Source organism: Conger conger, chromosome 9 (genome assembly GCF_963514075.1).
Source record: "Conger conger chromosome 9, fConCon1.1, whole genome shotgun sequence".
Lineage (NCBI taxonomy): Eukaryota > Metazoa > Chordata > Actinopteri > Anguilliformes > Congridae > Conger > Conger conger.
In genome coordinates, this window is record NC_083768.1 from 54523493 (window position 1) to 54543149 (window position 19657).

A 19657-nucleotide genomic window follows, 5' to 3' on the forward strand; every position below is an offset into this window, starting at 1 on the left:
GCACAAGCAGCAGGGATGACCGCATCCTGGAGAGGATTGTCAGGAAAAGGCCATTCAAAAGTGTAGGAGAGCTTCACAAGGAGTGGACTGGGGCTGGAGTTGATGCATCAAGAGCCACCACAAACAGACGGATCCTGGACATGGGCTTCAGATGTCGTATTCCTCTTGTGAAGCCGCTCCTGAATAACAAACAATGCCAGAAGCGTCTTACCTGGGCTAAAGAAAAAAATAACTGGTCTGTTGCTCAGTGGTCCAAAGTCCTCTTCTCTGATGAGAGCAAATTTTGCATCTCATTTGGAAACCAAGGTCCCAGAGTCTGGAGGAAGAATGGAGAGGCACACAATCCAAGATGCTGAAAGTCCAGTGTGAAGTTTCCACAGTCAGTGTAGATTTGGGGAGCCATGTCATCTGCTGGTGTTGGTCCACTGTGCTTTATTAAGTCCAGGGTCAACGCAACCATCTACCAGGAAATTTTAGAGCACTTCATGGTTCCTTCAGCAGACAAGCTTTATGGAGACGCTGACTTTATTTTCCAGCAGGACTTAGCACCTGCCCACACTGCGAAAAGTACCAAAACCTGGTTCAATGACCATGGGATTACTGTGGGACCATGGGATTGCCAGCAAACTCACCTGACCTGAACCCCATAGAGAATCTATGGGGCATTGCCAAGAGAAAGATGAGAGACATGAGACCGAACAATGCAGAAGAGGTGAAGGCTACTATTGAAGCATCCTGGTCTTCCATAACACCTCAGCAGTGGCACAGGCTGATCGCATCCATGCCACGCCGCATTGAGGCAGTAATTTGTGCAAAAGAGGCCCAAACCAAGTACTGAGTACATATGCATGATTATACTTTTCAGAGGGCTGACATTTCTGGATTTAAAATCCTTTTTTGATTGATTTCATGTAATATTCTAATTTTCTGAGATTTTGAATTTGAGGTTTTCATAAACTGTAAGCCATAATCATCAAAATTATAACAAATAAAGGCTTGAAATATCTTGCTTTGCATGTAATTATGTATGTATGTAATATATAAGTTTCACCTTTAAAGTTGAGTTATTGAAATAAATGAACTTTTGCACGATATTCTAATTTATCGAGTTTCACTACAAATCGGTAGCTAATCTGCAAAAGTCAGTAATTGTTGTTGACTATATTTCTGTGGAAGAATATACCTTTTGTCACGTTTTTTGGAATTTTTTACGTTTTCCTAAATAACAATTTTGCAGCGAAGATAACATTGGATTTGACATCCATTTACACGCAGAACAGGTGTTACTAGCCTATACGATAGGTCCCTATATCATTCATTCATTTGTTTCATCTTGTTTCTCAACATGAACTGAAAAGAAAGGAAAACCAGGTGTTTTTAAATTTTTTGTGTTGCAGTGGGTAATATGGGAACCAGAGTGTTAGTTTTTTGAGTTGTGTCAAAATGTTAGGTGGTCACATGGTTCATGGAGGCTTCAAATAGTTTCAAACAAAGCCTGGCAGTCCATTTGAACGCATGTATTTCTATTAAAAACAAAGTAACTAGTAAACAGTAAATGCATCAATTTGCCCTATATACAGTGCACGCTGACCAATATTAGATTCGTATAAATAATGACATTATTCTTTTAGAAACATTACTTGTGAAAAATGGGAATTTAGGCCTATGTGCAGACAGCTGTTTATCCTGACAGGAACGTGACAATAGTAGCTACAAAAGTTTTTCAACTTCTACGGTAGCCATGAATGACCTATGCAATAAGATCTGAATCTAAATGAACTAAGTTGGACAAGTAGTCTGTAATTAGAATCCATTATAGGAAGATCCATTGATATCAAGAACAACCTAGCTGCCTAGTGCTAGCTATAACGTTAACAGTAGTTCATCACCACTCCTCAGTAGACTACAAAGCACACGCTGATGTTAGATTAGGCTGTATTTACCTAATGTCCATTTTCCCCACATGGAGCCTCTGTGTCTAATTTAGTAACATTATCCATGTTTATTAGGGGTCCGAGCAGCTGCCCCTACTTCTCGGCCTATAACTTTTGTTTGGACTGCTGAAAACCCTTGAAAATGTGCAGGCCTATTAAGAATGGTGGCTGCTACGCTAATTAATTCTTAATTTTTCAATTTAAACGTTAATAACTTTTGAACTGTTTATCCTAGAAAGGGATGTTGCGTAATTAAAGTGCATCTGGTTAGATTTTTATCTATTATTAATTTTATGCAAAATGCTTAAACGAGATCTCCTCCAAAGCTGACTGACCGATTTCCATGCAACTTGGATTAAAACGTTCAGAGGCACCTTCTCTTTAAAATGTATATAAAGAAAGTTTCTATGTAAAAAAATTCTGTCTGCCTGTGATAAATTATGTGATTGTGGGCATGGCCAAGTTTACTAAAACGGCAGTAACTCGTGAGTGGTTTGATCAATCTTAATGAAATTCGGTAAATATATGAGTATCTTGATTCTGTGAAAGCAACCCCAATTAGATCAATCTTGTTGACATTTTCGATACATCTGTGCTGAAGTCCCTAAAATGCTGTCCAAGGAAAAAAAGATCGCCAATCAGTAATCAGCTGCCATGTGACAAGTTTAGAAATGGCAAATCATCATGAAACTGGGTACAGTGGGAGCAATAATTATTTGATCCCTTGCTGATTTTGTAGGTTTGCCCACTGACAAAGCATGGAACTGTGTAGAATTTTAATCATAGGTACATTTTAACATTGAGAGACAGAATATCCACAATAACAATATCATATACATTTTTATAAATTGAATATCATATTTTCACATGAAATAAGTATTTGATCCATAGAACAATAGGACTTAATACTTGGTGGAGAAACCTTTGTTGGCAAGCACAGAGGTCAGATGTTTGTTGTAGTTTTTCCACCAGGTTTGCACAGATCTTGGGAGGGATTTTGGTCCACTCCTCTTTGCAGATCCTCTCCAAATCCTTAAGGTTCCGAGGCTGTCGCTTGGCAACTCGAAGCTTCAGCTCCCTCCACAGATTTTCGATGGGATTTAGGTCTGGAGACTGGCTAGGCCACTCCAGGACCTTAATATGCTTCTTTTTGAGCCACTCCTTTGTTGCCTGGGCCGTATGTTTTGGGTCATTTTCATTTTGGAAGACCCATCCACAACCCATTTTCAGTGCTCTCACTGAGGGAAGGAGGTTGTCGCCCAAAATTTCCTGGTACATGGCCCCATTCATCCTCCCCTCGATATGGTGAAGTCGTCCTGTCCCCTTAGCTGAGAAACACCCCCAAAGCATAAGGTTTCCACCTCCATGCTTCACAGTGGGGATGGTGTTCTTGGGGTTGTACTCAGCATTTCTCCTTCTCCAAATACAGCGAGTCGAGTTGATGCCAAATAGCTCTATTTTGGTCTCATCTGACCACATCACCTTCTCCCAAGCCTCCTCTGGGTCATCCAGGTGTTCTTTGACAAACTTCAGACGAGCCTGTACATGTGCCTTCTTCAGCAGAGGAACCTTGCGCGCGCAGCAGGATTTTAATCCTTCACGGTGTAGTGTGTTACTGATGGTTCTCTTCATGACTGTGGTCCCAACTGCCTTCAGGTCATTAACAAGCTCCTCCTGTGTAGTACTGGGCTGATCCCTGACCTTTCTCATGATCATTAATATTCCACGAGGCGAGATCTTGCGCCCCAGACCGAGGGAGATTGGCGGTGACTTCGTGTTTCTTCCATTTTCTAATAATTGCTCCAACAGTTGTTAACTTCTCACCAAGCTGCTTGCTTATTTTCTTGTAGCCCATCCCAGCCTTGTGCAGGTCTACAATTTTGTCCCTGATCCTTTGTCTTGGCCATGGTGGAAACGTTGGAATCTGATTGTGTGGACAGGTGTCTTTTATGTAGCTACATAACAATGTAACAAGTTGACACAGGTGTTTTGGGTAATGAGTTGAGATTAGGAGTGCTTCTTAATGGAAAACTAACTGGTCTGTGGGAGCCAGAATTATTGCTGATTGGTAGGGGATCAAATACTTATTTCATGCAAAAATACGATAATAAATGTATAAAAATTTATATGATGTTGTTATTGTGGATTATTTTGTGATATTCTGTCTCTCAATGTTAAAATGTACCTATGATTAAAATTCTACACAGTTCCATTCTTTGTAAGTGGGCAAACCTACAAAATCAGCAAGGGATCAAATAATTATTTCTCCCACTGTATATTGACCACTAGACTTGCTATGAATGTGTACAATTTGGAATCAGTCAGCCTTCAGGGGGCACTATTGCAAGTTTTCGACCCACCTTTACCAAATAGGCCTAGAAATTATCTAAATGGTCTGACATACAAAATAGTGACGAAAGATTTTGTTAGTCCATTACAAAGTGGTTGCCAGACATCAATAAATGTTTGTAGGCATGGCCAATTTTACCAAAACAGCTGTAACTCATGAACGCTTTTGTGCAGCTTATGGTGTCTTGTCCGAAAGGTCGTTCTGAATGAAATATTATTTGAATGGGGTGGATCGGGTAAGAAATGTAGAAACTAGAGCAAGTTTTGTTGTTGCTAGGCATACATAATGCAAATTTTCTTCATTATATTCATAGTATTGCAACGCATATCACCTTGTCGAGCATGTTGTTCTGAATGTTACAAAATTTTAATGGTGTCAATCAGTTAAGAAATGTAGAGAGTTTTTCTGTCCAAGCTTTGAAGCTGCATTTTTCCTATTGTTTAGGCCGATTCAAGGCCTACACTGCCATTTCGGACTTGTGGCCGCAAAAACTCGTAAATTGGGCAAACTGTTCAGGCTGATGTCCCCTACAATCACCATTAAAAACGCACTGTGGGGCAGTTTGTGGGGCTATAGCATGCATTCAAATACTCAATATGGAAATGGTCAGTAGGTCATGCTCCACATTCATTCAACCTCTTTTACAATTTCTTATCATATTGCTCAAAGCACTGGTTTGTCAGACCGGTCCTGGTTAATGGCTGGGTCCGGTGTGTCTGTTGAGACATATCGGTCTTCCAGTGAGCACTCGGCACCGAGTGCTGAAATGCTCGGATCCTGGCAGCAATATTTATTATTAAAATGGCGTAAATACAACGAAGCACGGAACAATCAATATTTTCATTATGTGTTGCTAGCTAACTTTAACCTAGCTATAGGTTCAGTTGGATCGAGGAACATTCAATCATTCAATAATCTGTTAACATTAAATTACCCAAATCTACTCATTTGGTGGAAATGAATGAGCTGACAGTACTGTTGATTTTGCCTTTGACATCGTCAAAAACACAGCTCTACAGGCGCTGCTGCAACATTTGGAACAACTGAGACTCTTCACGATCCTCCATCGCCGTCATCCCCCCATTGTTCTTAAAATAATGCTATACGTGATAATGATAATCTCCAGGAACAGGGACCTTGAAACGCTCACTGTCCCATTCGGACCATTGCCTAATTAATTCACTTAATCTGCTTAGTTAGCCAACAAACTCAACAAAAGAGCAGCTCACCTATTCTGAACCAGTGAGCACAGACATGAATGACACAGAGGAGTGAAAAGCTAGTTAAGGTTAATCAATCAATACATTTTTATTTGCATAACGCTTTTAAATGGGGGAACCCATCTGCCTCTGGTTGAATGTTTTTTTATAAAAATGGTTCTAAATATAAACACATGAATTATAGTACATAAATGTTCAATCTGAATTAATTTAATCCAAGCCGAGATGACTCTGGTGACACGGAGGGATGGCAGGAACACCAAAGGGAACAGGCACACAGCTGGTCATGGGCTAGAGAGTTCAAGGTACAATAGGTAATTTCAGACTTCTAACGGTCAAGAGAGGAATTGCAGCAACAAATACGCTCTAACCACAACACTGTTTATCCCACCCCTTCTCTGTGAACACGCTGAAGTTGAAACGCCATTGGCTGTGCCAATTATAACCAATTTTCAACCAATGAGCTTGAATTATTGTACAGCTATAGATTTTGTTACAGAATGCCGGCCCATCAACTGCATATTTTGAAACCCGAATTTAAGGACTATAAACACAGGTAGAGGGTGAGTCAAGATGTCAGTGAACCTTTTTCATAGGAAGGGATTTACAATGGTCTTGTAACAATATTTGAACAGAAAAATCTTACGTATTGTACCTTCCAAGTTCAGTGCCGGTCATATAGACTGCAGCAGGTGCAGTTGCACCGGGGCCCCTGTTTTGGGGGGGCCCATGGGCACCGAGGCCCCTGGCCTAAGAGGGCCCATGTCTCTACATGTCTTAAATCAATTTGTCAGTTTTTTCTTTTTATTTCTTTGTATTTAATATTTTAACCACTCAAGAGAAAAAAACAGGACTATGTATGGTTTAACAATGGTGTGTGTTAATATATCCTTAAATACGCAAACTCGTTTCGGTCATGGTTATTAAAATTACATGGTTATTTCTTTGTACAATATGTGATCAAGCTAAATTTATACTGTGTGTCTATTTTACAGAAAAAAAATGTATAAAATATTCAATGATAACTTGTGGATAATTCATTTGGTGTTATTTTCTGATATGCCAAGAGTGCTGCTGAGAAATGTTTGCGGTTTTGTGAACTGTCTTGATCATGTGTTGATATCAGCTAGTCAAGTGCATAAAATATTGAGCGACATTTAGCTGCCTAGTGTGAAAATGCCCTTGATGCACAAAAGTGGGTTGCAGGAAAAGAAAGGATAAAAAAGGACCAGGAGGAAATGGTAGCAAAACTACCTAAACTGGACAGCTTTTTGGAAAAATAATTGCTGAACTGCTACCCTGTTCCCAGTAGCAGTTTCCCATCACAATCATTGCACCTGATGGCAGCGATTTTAACTTTTTTGAAGTGCTTGTTTGGACAAAAAGGCATTCAGTTTTGTCCTTGTAATTGTATACAGGCCACCAGGGCCATACAGTGGTTTCTTACTTGAGTTTGCCGATTTCCAGCCTCGTTAATTCAGATAAAGTAGTAATTGTAGGGGATTTTAATAGTCACATGGATAGTGAAGGTGATCGTCTCAGATCAGCATTCCTGTCTATCATTGAATCTATTGGCTTTGATCAACATAAACATCAGTCCACACATTCCCATAACCATACTCTCGATCTGGTCTTAAATTATGACACAGAAATAGCAAATATAGCAGTCATGCCTAAAAATCCTGTTATCAGAGCATTATTTAATTACTTTTCAACTTTCACAAGTCTGTCTTGTGTCACCAGATCCCATTTTCTACTTTAGTCATAAGCTTTCCTCCAGGACTGCAAATTCTTTAATAAATTAGCTCACAGACTCATTTGTGCACTGTGGGGATTTCCTTGGCTCCAGCCAAAATACATACACAACTCGCATTAACTCAATTGATCAGCTGACTGATGACATAAATAACATACTTTGCAGAACACTGGATACTATCGCACCTCTTTAGAAGAGAAAAGTTTGCCATAGGAAATTAGCACCTTGGTACAATTTGTGCTCTCAAGCAAGCTTCAGGCCAACTTGAGCGCAAATGACACTACCAAAATGCAAGTATTCCTCCATGCCTGGAAAGACAGCCTACTAACCTATAAACATACCCTCTCCACAGCATGTTCATCATATTTCTCTATCTTAATTGATTAAAATGGAAACAATCCTAGGCACCTGTTTAAAACTGTTGCCAGACTGACTAAGAATCATGTTGATCCCTGTGTCTCAATCTCGTTTAGTAGCAATGATTTCATGAATTTCTTTGATGACAAAATTATAAAAATGAGGGACAAGATTCAAAGTTCTTCTGCCACCCGTCCTATAGGGTCTGTCCTTCCATCCACTCAACACATAGATGCAGAATCTTTGGAAGGACCGATGGCCTATCTGACCTCTTTTACTCTAATAGAGTTAATTGAATTTAATACCATAGTTAATTCTTCAAAATCTTCTACTTGTCTTCTTGACCCTATCCCAACAAAGCTTTTGAAGGAGCTACTACCAGTGATCGGAACACCACTCCTAGATATTGTCAATGCTTCTTTAGCATCTGGACACCACATTCTCTTAAACTTGCAGTCATCAAACCACTTCTTAAGAAGCCAAACTTACATGTGAATGATTTGTCCAACTACAGGCCCATTTCGAACCTCCCATTCCTGTCTAAAGTACTAGAAAAGGTCATTTCAGAACAATTTTGTTAATTTCATGAACAAAATCATGTATTGGAAGTTTCCACAGCATTGAAACAGCCCTGGTCAAAGTACTCAATGACCTACTCCTCGCTTCTGACAGTGGCTACATCTCTGTACTTGTGCTTCTAGATTCTAAGTGCAGCATTCGACACAGTTGATCACCTGATCCTGTTGGACAGACTTGAAAATCTTGTAGGCCTCCGTGGACAGGCTCTCTCTTGGTTTAGATCATACATATCAGACTGATATCAATTTGTGCATTTTAACAATGACTCAATTGTTGTATCAATCCAGGGTTAGATACGGAGTACCACAAGGATCTGTGCTTGGGCCCTTGCTTTTCTCTCTATATATGCTTCCCCTGGGACAAGTTATTCACAAACATGGCATTAACTTCCAGTGCTATGCTGACGACACACAGTTGTATCTATCAGTCAAACCAGAGGAAGTTGTATCTATCAGTCAAACCAAAAATAGAAGCTTGAGATAATGGTAGTGGGGCCCAAGTCCTTGAGATGTAAATCATCTGACGATATGCCAAACATTGATGGAATTTGCATCACTTCAAGTGCTGTCATCAAAGACCTTGGTGTTACTTTTATCCAGATCTTGCATTTGATGCACATTTTCTCTGGTTGCTTTTTACTATTTGAGGAATATCTCCAAAATTCGGAAGATACAGTCCCTAAATGATGCAGGAAAGATAGTCCAAGCTTTTGTTACCTCAAGATTAGATTACCGCAATGCTCTTTTGTCTGGATGTGCAAATTCCCCTTTGAAAGGGCTCCAGCTAATTAAAAATGCAGCAGCTCGTATTCTTACTAGAACAAGATGATTTGAGCACATCAGCCCAGTGTTAGCTTCACTTCACTGGCTACCTTAAATTCCGAATAGATTACAAAATCCTACTTCTGACTTTTAAAGCCTTACATGGGCTTGCCCCTCAGTATTTAAACAATTTATTTCATCCTTATACTCCCCCATGAATACTCTGTTCGCGGAGTGCAGGCCTCCTTGTTATTCCTAGAATAACTTAAATTTCCATAGGTGGCAGACCCTTTTCCTATTGTGCTCCTTTCCTGTGGAACAAATTGCCTGCTCACGTTCAGGGTGCAGACAGTATCACCTTATTAAAAGCTAGACTAAAAATATATCTCTTTCGTCTGCCCTATAGTTGAGGAGCAGGCGTGGGTGGTTGGCATAAGCTATAGAGTCTCTGGTGGACTTGGCGGTCAGTGCTGTCAGTGGATCATTGTTGGTAGTGCTGTGTTAACCACAACCAGTTATGGTCAGGTGGTGACTGTCTCAAGCCTGCCCTCATGGCTGTGTTGGCCACTGCCTCTTTCCCTTAGCTGTGCAGCTATAGCCTTATTCTGCCGGGCTTCTCCTTATCGCACACAGGCACCTCTCTCTCTCCTGCTGTGATAATTGGTCAATTACCATCCGGACTCCCTAACATTGTTACTTTCCTCTTCTCCAGATGCCCAGAGTGCTAGCCCAACTTTTCCTGTGCACCCCCTCCTGGCCCGGAGCTCCAGCCCAAGACCAGCCGTACAACTCCCTCCTGCCACTGCTGATTCAAGCCTGTCCCCTTGCCTGACAGTGCTACCCATTGGTGTTCCTGCCATCCCTCTACCTCATCTCTGCTTCAATATTTAATTGGACATTCATGTACTTTTATTCATCTGGTTTTCTGTCTAAAACCATTCTTTCTACAAACCGGTGTCAACCAGCAGAAGATGGGTTCCCCTACTGAGTCAGGTTCCACTCAAGGTTTCTTCTTGTTAGCCAGGGAGTTTTTCCTTGCCACTGTTGCCCTAGGTGTACTCTTGGGGCCCGGTTTCTCGGTAAAGCTGCTTTGTGACAAAGACCCTTTCTTAAAAGCAGTATACAAATAAAAATTGATTGATTGACTGATACTGTATCAAAAGCTTTTGCTAGATCAATAAAAAGGGCTGCACATTTTTGTTTATTATCCAATGCTGTTACTATATCATTTATAAACAATGAAGCTGCTGTAATTAAGCTGACAAGGCCTGAAGCCAGATTGCTGTGGATTTAAAATATTGTTGAAAATTAAAAAGCTGCATAGTTGTTGCTTAACAAGTGATTCCAAGATCTTAGCCAGGCAAGACAATTTTTAGATGGGCCAATAGCTGTTTACTGAACTGTCATCACCACCCTTGAAAAATGTAAGAACATGAGCAGCTTTCCATACACTGGGAATAATCCCGGTCGATAATGACAAATAAAAAATATTAGTTACAGATCTGGGACTAAATGATCCTCTCCAGCGGATTTATTCACCTGCGTTTTAATTCAAATAGGACTCTTTCACTGTAAATTCCTAAAATGTAAACAATACTCTAGGTTTTGGAGAATTTGTGAAAGACCTAGAGCTGAGGTCAGACATGTCTCCTGTAGAGGACAGATTTTTCAAATTTTCTAAAAGATTTCCAGCCGCTATAAAATGTTGGTTAAAAAAATCACAGATCTTGTGTCTATCAGTAATAGGTCCCCAATCAATGTGGATAGAGTGTGGTATTGATGATGAAAGACTGGAATTCAGGGACAATTTTCCACATTTTTGCAGTATTACAGACTCTTTGCCAACGACGAGATAAAATATTCAGATTTTGCCTTTTTTATCAATGAGCAGCAATTATTTCTTCGTTTTTAAAAAACCTGCCAGTCAGATTGCGCCTGGGTTTCCCTTGCTTTCACCCATGCTTCATCCCTGACGCGTAGTTCAGTCGATAAAGCACTCGAAAACCAAGGATTGCTTCTATTTTTGACCCTGAGTCTCTTAACTGGAGCATGCTTATCCACAACACAATTAAATACAGTAGAAAAGTCTGGGTCTGGAATAAAACCAGCAAAGCTTAAATCACTCCAAAATATATTGTGCAGGAAGCCCTATTCACAGTAAATGTATTTTAGTATAAAACATGGTGGTGTTTTTGAAGCTTTCATGTCTCTAATACATGCTACTGGGCAGTGGTCACTAAAATCCAAAGGAAAGACGCCACTCGTCTTCTGTGGTCTAATTGTTAAAATTAGATCAATCAAAGTCGACCAAGTTAAATCTTCAAAATTTGGTCACGTAGGCTCTGATATAAACTGCATAAAAATTAGGCCATCGCAGACCTCTTTAAAATTGTTTGAGTATGGTGATAGCCAATCTTTGTTAAAATCACCCGCGACAACTAATTCAGTGTGGGCATGAGCGGACAGGCTATTGGACAAATTGATTATAGAGGAGGAAGGAGCGCTAGGTGGGCGATACACACCTGCTAGTGTAATCCTTGTACAACCCATGTCTATTTTAATAACTAGACACTCAAACTGTTCAGGAATAGAGGAGGACAATAAAACATTTACAGCGAGTGTGGATTGAACAAACATCACTACCCCTCTCTTTTTCCTGTCCCATCTAAAAACGCAATAATCATCCATTGTTATTTCATTGTCCGACACAGAAATATTTAACCAAGATTCAGTAGCAAGAAATACATCAGGATTGCTTCGTAGCAAAGCACCAAATAAAATCAAAGCCCGAATAAAATCTATTTTTGATTAAAAAAACTCCTTAAGACGCAGTATTCCCAATCCACATTTACATGTTTGAAAGGCTACTGGTGTTAACACTACAGATGAGATCGTTAAAATCATATCAGGTGGCTGAAAATGGGTTTGTGTAAGATTAGTAACAGAGACACCCCTACATTTCTGCCGAGACAGACAGGTATAAGCAATTTTCTCGATTGAGTATGCAGCTGCATAAAACAACGCTGTATAAAACAACGCTGGAACAATGGAAAAATGATTAGCCTATATAGGACAAACTGCATAGTCCCAGTGGTCTCATTGCACTGGCTTGTCACTCAAAGACTAATTTAAAGAGGATTTCAGAAATGCGCTGGAACTCAGAAATAAATAACATGTAGCCTAATTATGCTTTTAGTAAATAGCCTCAGCCAGTCAAAAAATGTAAGAAGCAAATATTCTCCTTTTAAGCTGTGAGGGACAATGGCGCGGTTCAGGAGCAGTTCAAATGAAAGAATAACTCTTCTGGGTAATTTGCCGCATTGATGATGTGCATTAGCTTAATAAAGTAGCCTACAACTAACCTATTATAACCTAACATGTTCATAATTAAATGATCCAATACCCTGTTTGTTAGCTTGCTAAAACACTCTCTCCTTATAGTTGGCAGATTTATACCAGATGCAGTTACTTTTGAGGAAGAGAGACATAACCAGCATTCCCAGATGGAAAATATTCAATTATTGTAGCTGTATACGTGGTTGCAAAAATGTCAAACGAAGAGACCGCATATGTGTCAGACAAGCCACTCTTGAATGTAATCAACTTAGACTTCCTATTAACTGTTCAATGTCTGCATAAAATGGAAAGGCAATTGCTGGTTTAACACTCAGCATTTAAACAAAAAACGTCAGCCTACTTTATATCCTCTATTGTAACAACCATAGAGATGCTCATTGAGTGCACAATCTAGCATTCTAGCGTTTTGGCTGGAGAGTTAATAAATGTATTTTTAACAATTTTGGATGAGTTCATGGACTAGTCTTGAAACCTAGGCCTGTATTAGAAATACAACGCTTCCCCGTACTGTTAGAACATGGCAAGACAGCGATGGATTAGAGTGCTCACATTTGCCACATGGTGGTGAACAACTGTGGAAAAACAAAAGAAATATGCAAATTTGCCAAATGTCCCGAGGGAGGAGCACCAAATGAAATACAAACCCACTGTATGTGTTTGCATGCATTCGTCTAATATAAGACGAGAAATGTTGTTCAAATGGTGGCTAAATTTAGTGCATTTTTGCAGCAAGAAAATCTTGCTCAAGGCAGCTTCTCCAATGAAATAGTGGTTCCTTCAGTTGGCTCATTAGGGCAGTGGTCCTCACTCCTGGTCCTGGAGAGCCACAGGATGTGCTGATTTTGTTTTTGCCTTAATATTAGCAAAGAAAGTCAGACCCAAGAAACCAGGTGAGGTGAGTAACTGTGTTATCAACAACAAAAGCCAGCACACCACAGCATTAGGAGTTTTCAACAGACCATGGGACTGGTTACAGCACCAGGGGACACAACATGAAGAGTAAGGCAATGTACCGGCAGCCTGCCAAAGACCCGCGAGTGCGCACAGCAGACATGGAGCCCTCCAGCGCCAGCTCACCTGTGGTAGTTCTTGAAATAATTCACGCTCTGCTTTTTGATGGACTCCTGCAGAAGCTCCGACTTACTGCCACAAAACTCCTCTCCCACTTGCATGAGCCTGTGTATGGGACACACAAAAATAGGGGCGGTCCAACTTCCTAATTAACTCCATGAAGTTATTACACACATGCCCTTAAAGACCCCAAAGCAGAGCGTCCATTCACTGTCCACAGTGACCCAAGAGAATGTGGTCAGGAAAGAGCGATTGTTCCATTGAAATTTAATTGCCATTAATTGTCAAGCTGGTAGAGCTGATTATGCCCCTTGTCTACTGTTGAACAAATGCTCTCATTCATGGCCTCTCTAAAGGACTTGGTTGAATACTTCTTGCAAAGCCTAGCACCAATTAATGTTAATGAGGGTATAATACCTGCTGATAATATCCAGCACAAAGATGAAGTCGTCGTACTTGAAGTTGGACATATCCGTTCCCAATAAATAGGCCTTCACTTTCAGCTGTACATCCTTAAAAAAACATAAAAATTGAAAATGAATGTTAGGAAAAAAAAAAAAAAAAAAAAGAATACATCAATAAGAAAACAAAAAAAGCTTCTTGTCTGAATGCCGATCAAATGTTGTGGTCCCTAAATAAAATGTAAATAAGACCAAGTGAGCACGCTCTGACCTGCCAGATCCGCGTCAGCCCATGTTCCAGCTTCTTTTTCACGTAGCTTCGGCCAAAGTTTGACTCGTCCGACCCCGCTGTGCCGTCGCCATCTGAAAGACAAAAAGTCTTATTAACCGTTGGCTATTAACATTGGGGGGTATCATTTTCATCCCCTGCCGCCCGCCCAGTCGAGGGCTTCACAAGTTAGTTATGTGAGCATATAAGCAAGTTATACATGTAAAATGGAGCTGTCGTCTCATTGGTAGGAACTTGCTTTTTGTTGTAAATTCAGTTTCTGGAATGAATCCCAAAGGGTTGAGTGACTGAAAACATCAATATCAATTGTGTTAGTGTGAATTATCTTTTAATCCCCTACTTTTTCTTTACGTGCAGACTGGAATAATCAGTCAAACGTCTATGGCTAAGCACTGCACTGCTTAGACCAGTCAGAGCAGACAGACTGCACTGAGGCCAACCAAAACCCTCCATCACTAAAGTCATGTTATAGCAAGCATTCAGACCAAGACCTGGGGTGACATTATAGTGGCAGTTGGAAGATTAGCGGTTTGATCCGCCACCCTGGGTGTGTTGAAGTGTTCCTGAACAAGTCACCAAACCTCCAATTGTTCCTGAAAAGCTGATCGGTGCCTTGCATGGCAGCCTACAGCCGTTGGTGTGTATGTGTATGAGTGGGTGAATGAGTGGCATGAATCGTGAAGGGCTTTGGATAAACTGTATAAATACAGTGCATTTAAACCACTCATGACTGTTCCCAGAGGCACACCACCCAACAATCGCCAATCCAACCATGCACCACACACTGTAAAAAATTACTGTAAAAATACGGCCAAATTCTAACAGTAATGTACAGTTTTTCTTAAGTACAGTACAATACTGTAAAATGCAGCGCTTTTTTGGCGCCAAAAGCATGACTTGCCGTAAACAGCATGCTACTGTGAAATTTTACAACTATACAGTACAATACAGTTTTTATTTATTTTTTTTAATCAGAAGATGGTTGATTTTGAGCCCGCCCAAATGTGCCCATAACTGTGGACTCACACACAAGTTTTTTTCACCAACTTAGGTGAAGTTAAGTGATTTGTTTAGCTATTTATACAAAAGGTGAAGAGTAGAAACTGCAGCCACGACGGAGAAAAGGCTTTCATCGTTGGAAACCCCTCTTTAGTTCGGTGAGTAACTAAAATATTATTTCTGGAGACTGCACTTCACTGAGTAACGTTAGACCGAACGAAAAACAGGTAACGCAGCTGGCTAGCTCACACTGTTTATTGTACGCAGTAAGCAGTAATGTTAACTGTATATTTCCGTTCATCTTCTGGAGGATAATCACATGCATATGCTGCTTGCTTTTAGCTTTGGAATACGATTCAGGTTCAGTTAGAATGTTTGGCGAATATTGTATATTGCAGATCTAGGCTACAATAAAACAGCCGGATAGCCAAGTACCGTTACTTCAGTTAAATAACAATTGCTATAAAAAATAGCAATTTCTGACTTCCAGTCTGGTTTACCAGCATTAGCTTTTCCGGTCATTTGTTGAAGCACAGTGCTATTGTTAGCTAGCATAATAGAGCAAAATCTAAATATCTGACTGGTAATCTGTTCCCTCTGTTTCATGTTATTATCCTGTGAGAGTAGATCACAAATATATGATCACTCCAGAACTGTAAAAATCTTTATTGCATTTGTTTTTCTCGTGCAGCACCGTGACCTTGTTTGGAGCTTTGATCAACCTGCGGAAACATTCTGTTGTTACCTCTGGCTGCATCCATTTTCCCCACCAAGGCTAAAGAATGCAAATGCCAATCCAAAGGTGGCCCCTTTTTTATATGTGGTAACGGGGCACAAACAACAAACACCTGGGTAGGTTGTTCACTGAAATGACAGTCAGGTGTTTCAGCAGTACATATACAGCAGTAATAGTGGAAAAATCTCTTCAGTGACAACTACATCTACATTTACCCTATACACATGCACATTTCAATGCAAGTATGATCACTTTTGTATAGATGGTAACAAGGCTGCAAACAAAAAAAAATTAATAAACTGAATAAACTTTCTGCTCAAATCAGAATGATCTGTCTTACGTATTTCAAGCATATAGTTTCATTTATCTGCCAAAATGCAGCATATTTCCTTCCACAATGATCAGAATTTTATTGGGTTTTGAACTGAAAGTTAACAGTGAACAGAGTATCTAAATGTCTGCAAAATTTGCTGTATTTGTACAAACTTTTGCTGGTAGTGAACACTGACTGAGAGAGGTATTCATGAATTTTGGAAGAAGTGGTGATTGAATGCCTTTAGTATGAAAGCAATGCAAAAATATCCACAGTTTAGTTCACATAGTCGAATGATATGGTGAATGTGTTAAGTGTTTTGAAAAAGTGGACACGGTATTGAGACAAGTGTGAAAACGATTGTAAAAAAAACTGTAAATCTTTCTGTGTGTTTAAACTGTTGAACTACATTTCATTACTTAAAAAATGCATTGGCTTTCATAAATGTTGTAAGGCCATCTCTTGTCTGATCCATTTCTATGCTAGCAATTTTCAGGAGTTTTTAATTTGAAATGTCACTTTTTAAAATCATTGACTTTGAAGAAAATCATATTATCCCGCTGTACTTTAATTTTACAGGAATACACAGTATAATGGAAACCAAACAGCTGACCGTATCCTACTGCAAAGCTTAAACAATATTACTGTTAGTTTACAGTTGGTACACTGTAATGCAAATTGTATATACAGCACATTACTGTATATTTACAGCAATAACCTGTTAGTTTACAGTAGGTACACTGTATTGCAAAGCTTATATACAGAACATTACTGTACATTTTACAGTAATTAACTGTTGAAATAAATAACGGTAGAGGCACTGTAAAAAAACAGAAGAATACTGGCGAATTTAGCTGCCAGTATTTTACTGTAATTTTACAGGATTTCTTTTTACAGTGCAACACAAGTCTGCCCCCTCTTACTGTCAAAGAACTGTATCAGTGCAAATTATCAAACAGCCCAAAAGAAACACAGCAGCTCCAATATTCTGCTCAGGTGAAGATTAATTAACCTGTAAAAAGAAGAAGATGGCTCGTTGCTTGTGACTGCAGGCGATTACTTATGAAATACATGGACCATGGTGGGGCCGATCCCTCTGAAATTGTAAAATGTCAGAATGTGGTTGATGTCACAATGTGGCCCCTTGCTGTAGACATTTCTTCATGGTGCCTACATTGCCAAAGGGCTGTCAGTCTAAAAGGTACAGTGGCGGAAAATGTCCAAGCCAAACAAAAAAAAACAGAATGGAAAAAAACTACCTTCAGCAAAGTATCTTTTAATGTGTCAGAAAAATATTTCGCAGTTCTTATGCCTAAGAGAATGTGGCAGAAAAAAACTTTCTTAATTCAAACAGCACCAAATCCTATTTTTCTATTTTTATCTTTCTGCAAGGCAGGTATGGTATCCTTTGGCAAAATAGGATGGAACACATGGATATTTGGACTGCGTATCTTCCACCCAGAAAAAAATTGGAGGCTGAGATTACATTGTTGGAGCACACAATCTATGGACTGCAGAGGGATATTGAAAGGGGGACTGTAAGGTAAGCACTGAACAGATGTTCCAGATAATATGCGATGTGCAGAGTACAGTCTCACATCAATAATTTTGGTTATCAGATCAAGTGAGCTGCTTCCACATTCAGAGCTTTTTTTGATAGATAGCACATTTTCTTTGAATAATAATTCATTTTCATAAGAATAAAATATTTAGCAGACTTTTTCTGGTCAAGGAGTTCCTAATCTTTCTAAACTCTTTTAAAAGTGAACGGTAGGGGCAAGCTGTATGGCACAAACCACAGGGGCGCCAATTCTACCTCAAGCTACATCTGAATCCCCCTCACAGGCAGCACCCCACCCATGGCACCATCTGTCCTGTCACCCCATCTCTACCTCTTACCTCTGCCACTTTATCCCTTTCTAAAGAAATTGAGTTGTATACTTTATATAGAAAGTATATATACTTACAAAACCCCACTTAAATACCTAAACCGATTTCACATTAAATATTAAGTATGTAGGAATACATTAATGTTGAGCATGTAATCAATAAAAGTAACGTAACAACATTTTCTTGACATTCAAGCATGTGCAAGCAACCACATTGCGAAGGCAAGTCTCTAGCTGTCTCTAGCTACCTTGCTTTGCTAATGTTACGTCATTGAAAAAAATATAGTCAAAAAGCATTTACACTATAGATTTCTCAGACATTTCCAGTCAGGTCCATAAATATTGGGACATCGACACAATTCTCATCTTTTTGGCTCTATACACCACCACAATGGATTTGAAATTAAACAAACAAGATGTGCTTTAACTGCAGACTTTCAGCTTTAATTAAGCTTTAAGGGTATTTACATCCAAATCAGGTGAACGGTGTAGGAAGTACAGTTTGTATATGTGCCTCCCACGTTTTAAGGGACCAAAAGTAATGGGACAAACTAACAATCATAAATCAAACTTTCACTTTTTAATACTGGTTGCAAATCCTTTGCAGTCAATTACAGCCTGAAGTCTGGAACGCATAGACATCACCAGGCGCTGGGTTTCATCCCTGGTGATGCTCTGCCAGGCCTCTACTGCAACTGTCTTCAGTTCCTGCTTGTTCTTGGGGCATTTTCCCTTCAGTTTTGTCTTCTGCAAGTGAAATACATGTTCAATCGGATTCAGGTCAGGTGATTGACTTGCCCATTGCATAACATTCCACTTCTTTGCCTTAAAAAACTCTTTGGTTGCTTTTGCAGTATGCCTCGGGTCGTTGTTCATCTGCACTGTGAAGCGCCGTCCAATGAGTTCTGAAGCATTTGGCTGAATATGAGCAGATAATATTGCCCGAAACACTTCAGAACTCATCCTGCTCCTTTTGTCAGCAGTCACATCATCAATAAATACAAGGGAACCAGTTCCATTGGCAGCCATACATGCCCACGCCATGACACTACCACCACCATGCTTCACTGATGAGGTGGTATGTTTTGGATCATAAGCAGTTCCTTTCCTTCTCCATACTCTTCTCTTCCCATCATTCTGGTACAAGTTTATCTTTGTCTCATCTGTCCATAGGATGTTGTTCCAGAACTGTAAAGGCTTTTGTAGATGTTGTTTGGCAAACTCTAATCTGGTCTTCCTGTTTTTGAGGCTCACCAATGGTTTACATCTTGTGGTGAACCCTCTGTATTCACTCTGGTGAAGTCTTCTCTTGATTGTTTACTTTGACACACATACACCTACCTCCTGGAGAGTGTTCTTGATCTGGCCAACTGTTGTGAAGTGGTTTTTCTTCACCAGGGAAATAATTCTTCTGCCATCCGCCACAGTTGTCTTGACCCGTGGTCTTCCGGGTCTTTTGGTGTTGCGTTCTTTCTTTTTAAGAATGTTCCAAACAGTTGGCCACACCTAATGTTTTTGCTATCTCTCTGATGGGTTTGTTTTGATTTTTCAGCCTAATGATGGCTTGCTTCACTGATAGTGACAGCACTTTGGATCTCATATTGAGAGTTGACAGCAACAGATTCCAAATGCAAATAGCACACTT

General features: G+C 39.8%; 1 protein-coding gene across 2 annotated transcripts in view; it reads right to left on the reverse strand.

Annotated features, from left to right (window-relative positions):
• vps50 (VPS50 EARP/GARPII complex subunit) overlaps nt 1–19657 on the reverse strand; it is a 206288-nt gene that overhangs the window by 95947 nt on the left and 90684 nt on the right. For both annotated transcript variants that reach the window (XM_061254761.1, XM_061254762.1), the window contains exons 14-16: nt 14058–14149; nt 13803–13897; nt 13392–13490 (exon numbers count right to left, since the gene is read on the reverse strand). In XM_061254761.1, coding sequence (XP_061110745.1) covers nt 13392–13490; nt 13803–13897; nt 14058–14149 — 286 coding nt within the window. The remainder of the gene's footprint in view (nt 1–13391; nt 13491–13802; nt 13898–14057; nt 14150–19657) is intronic.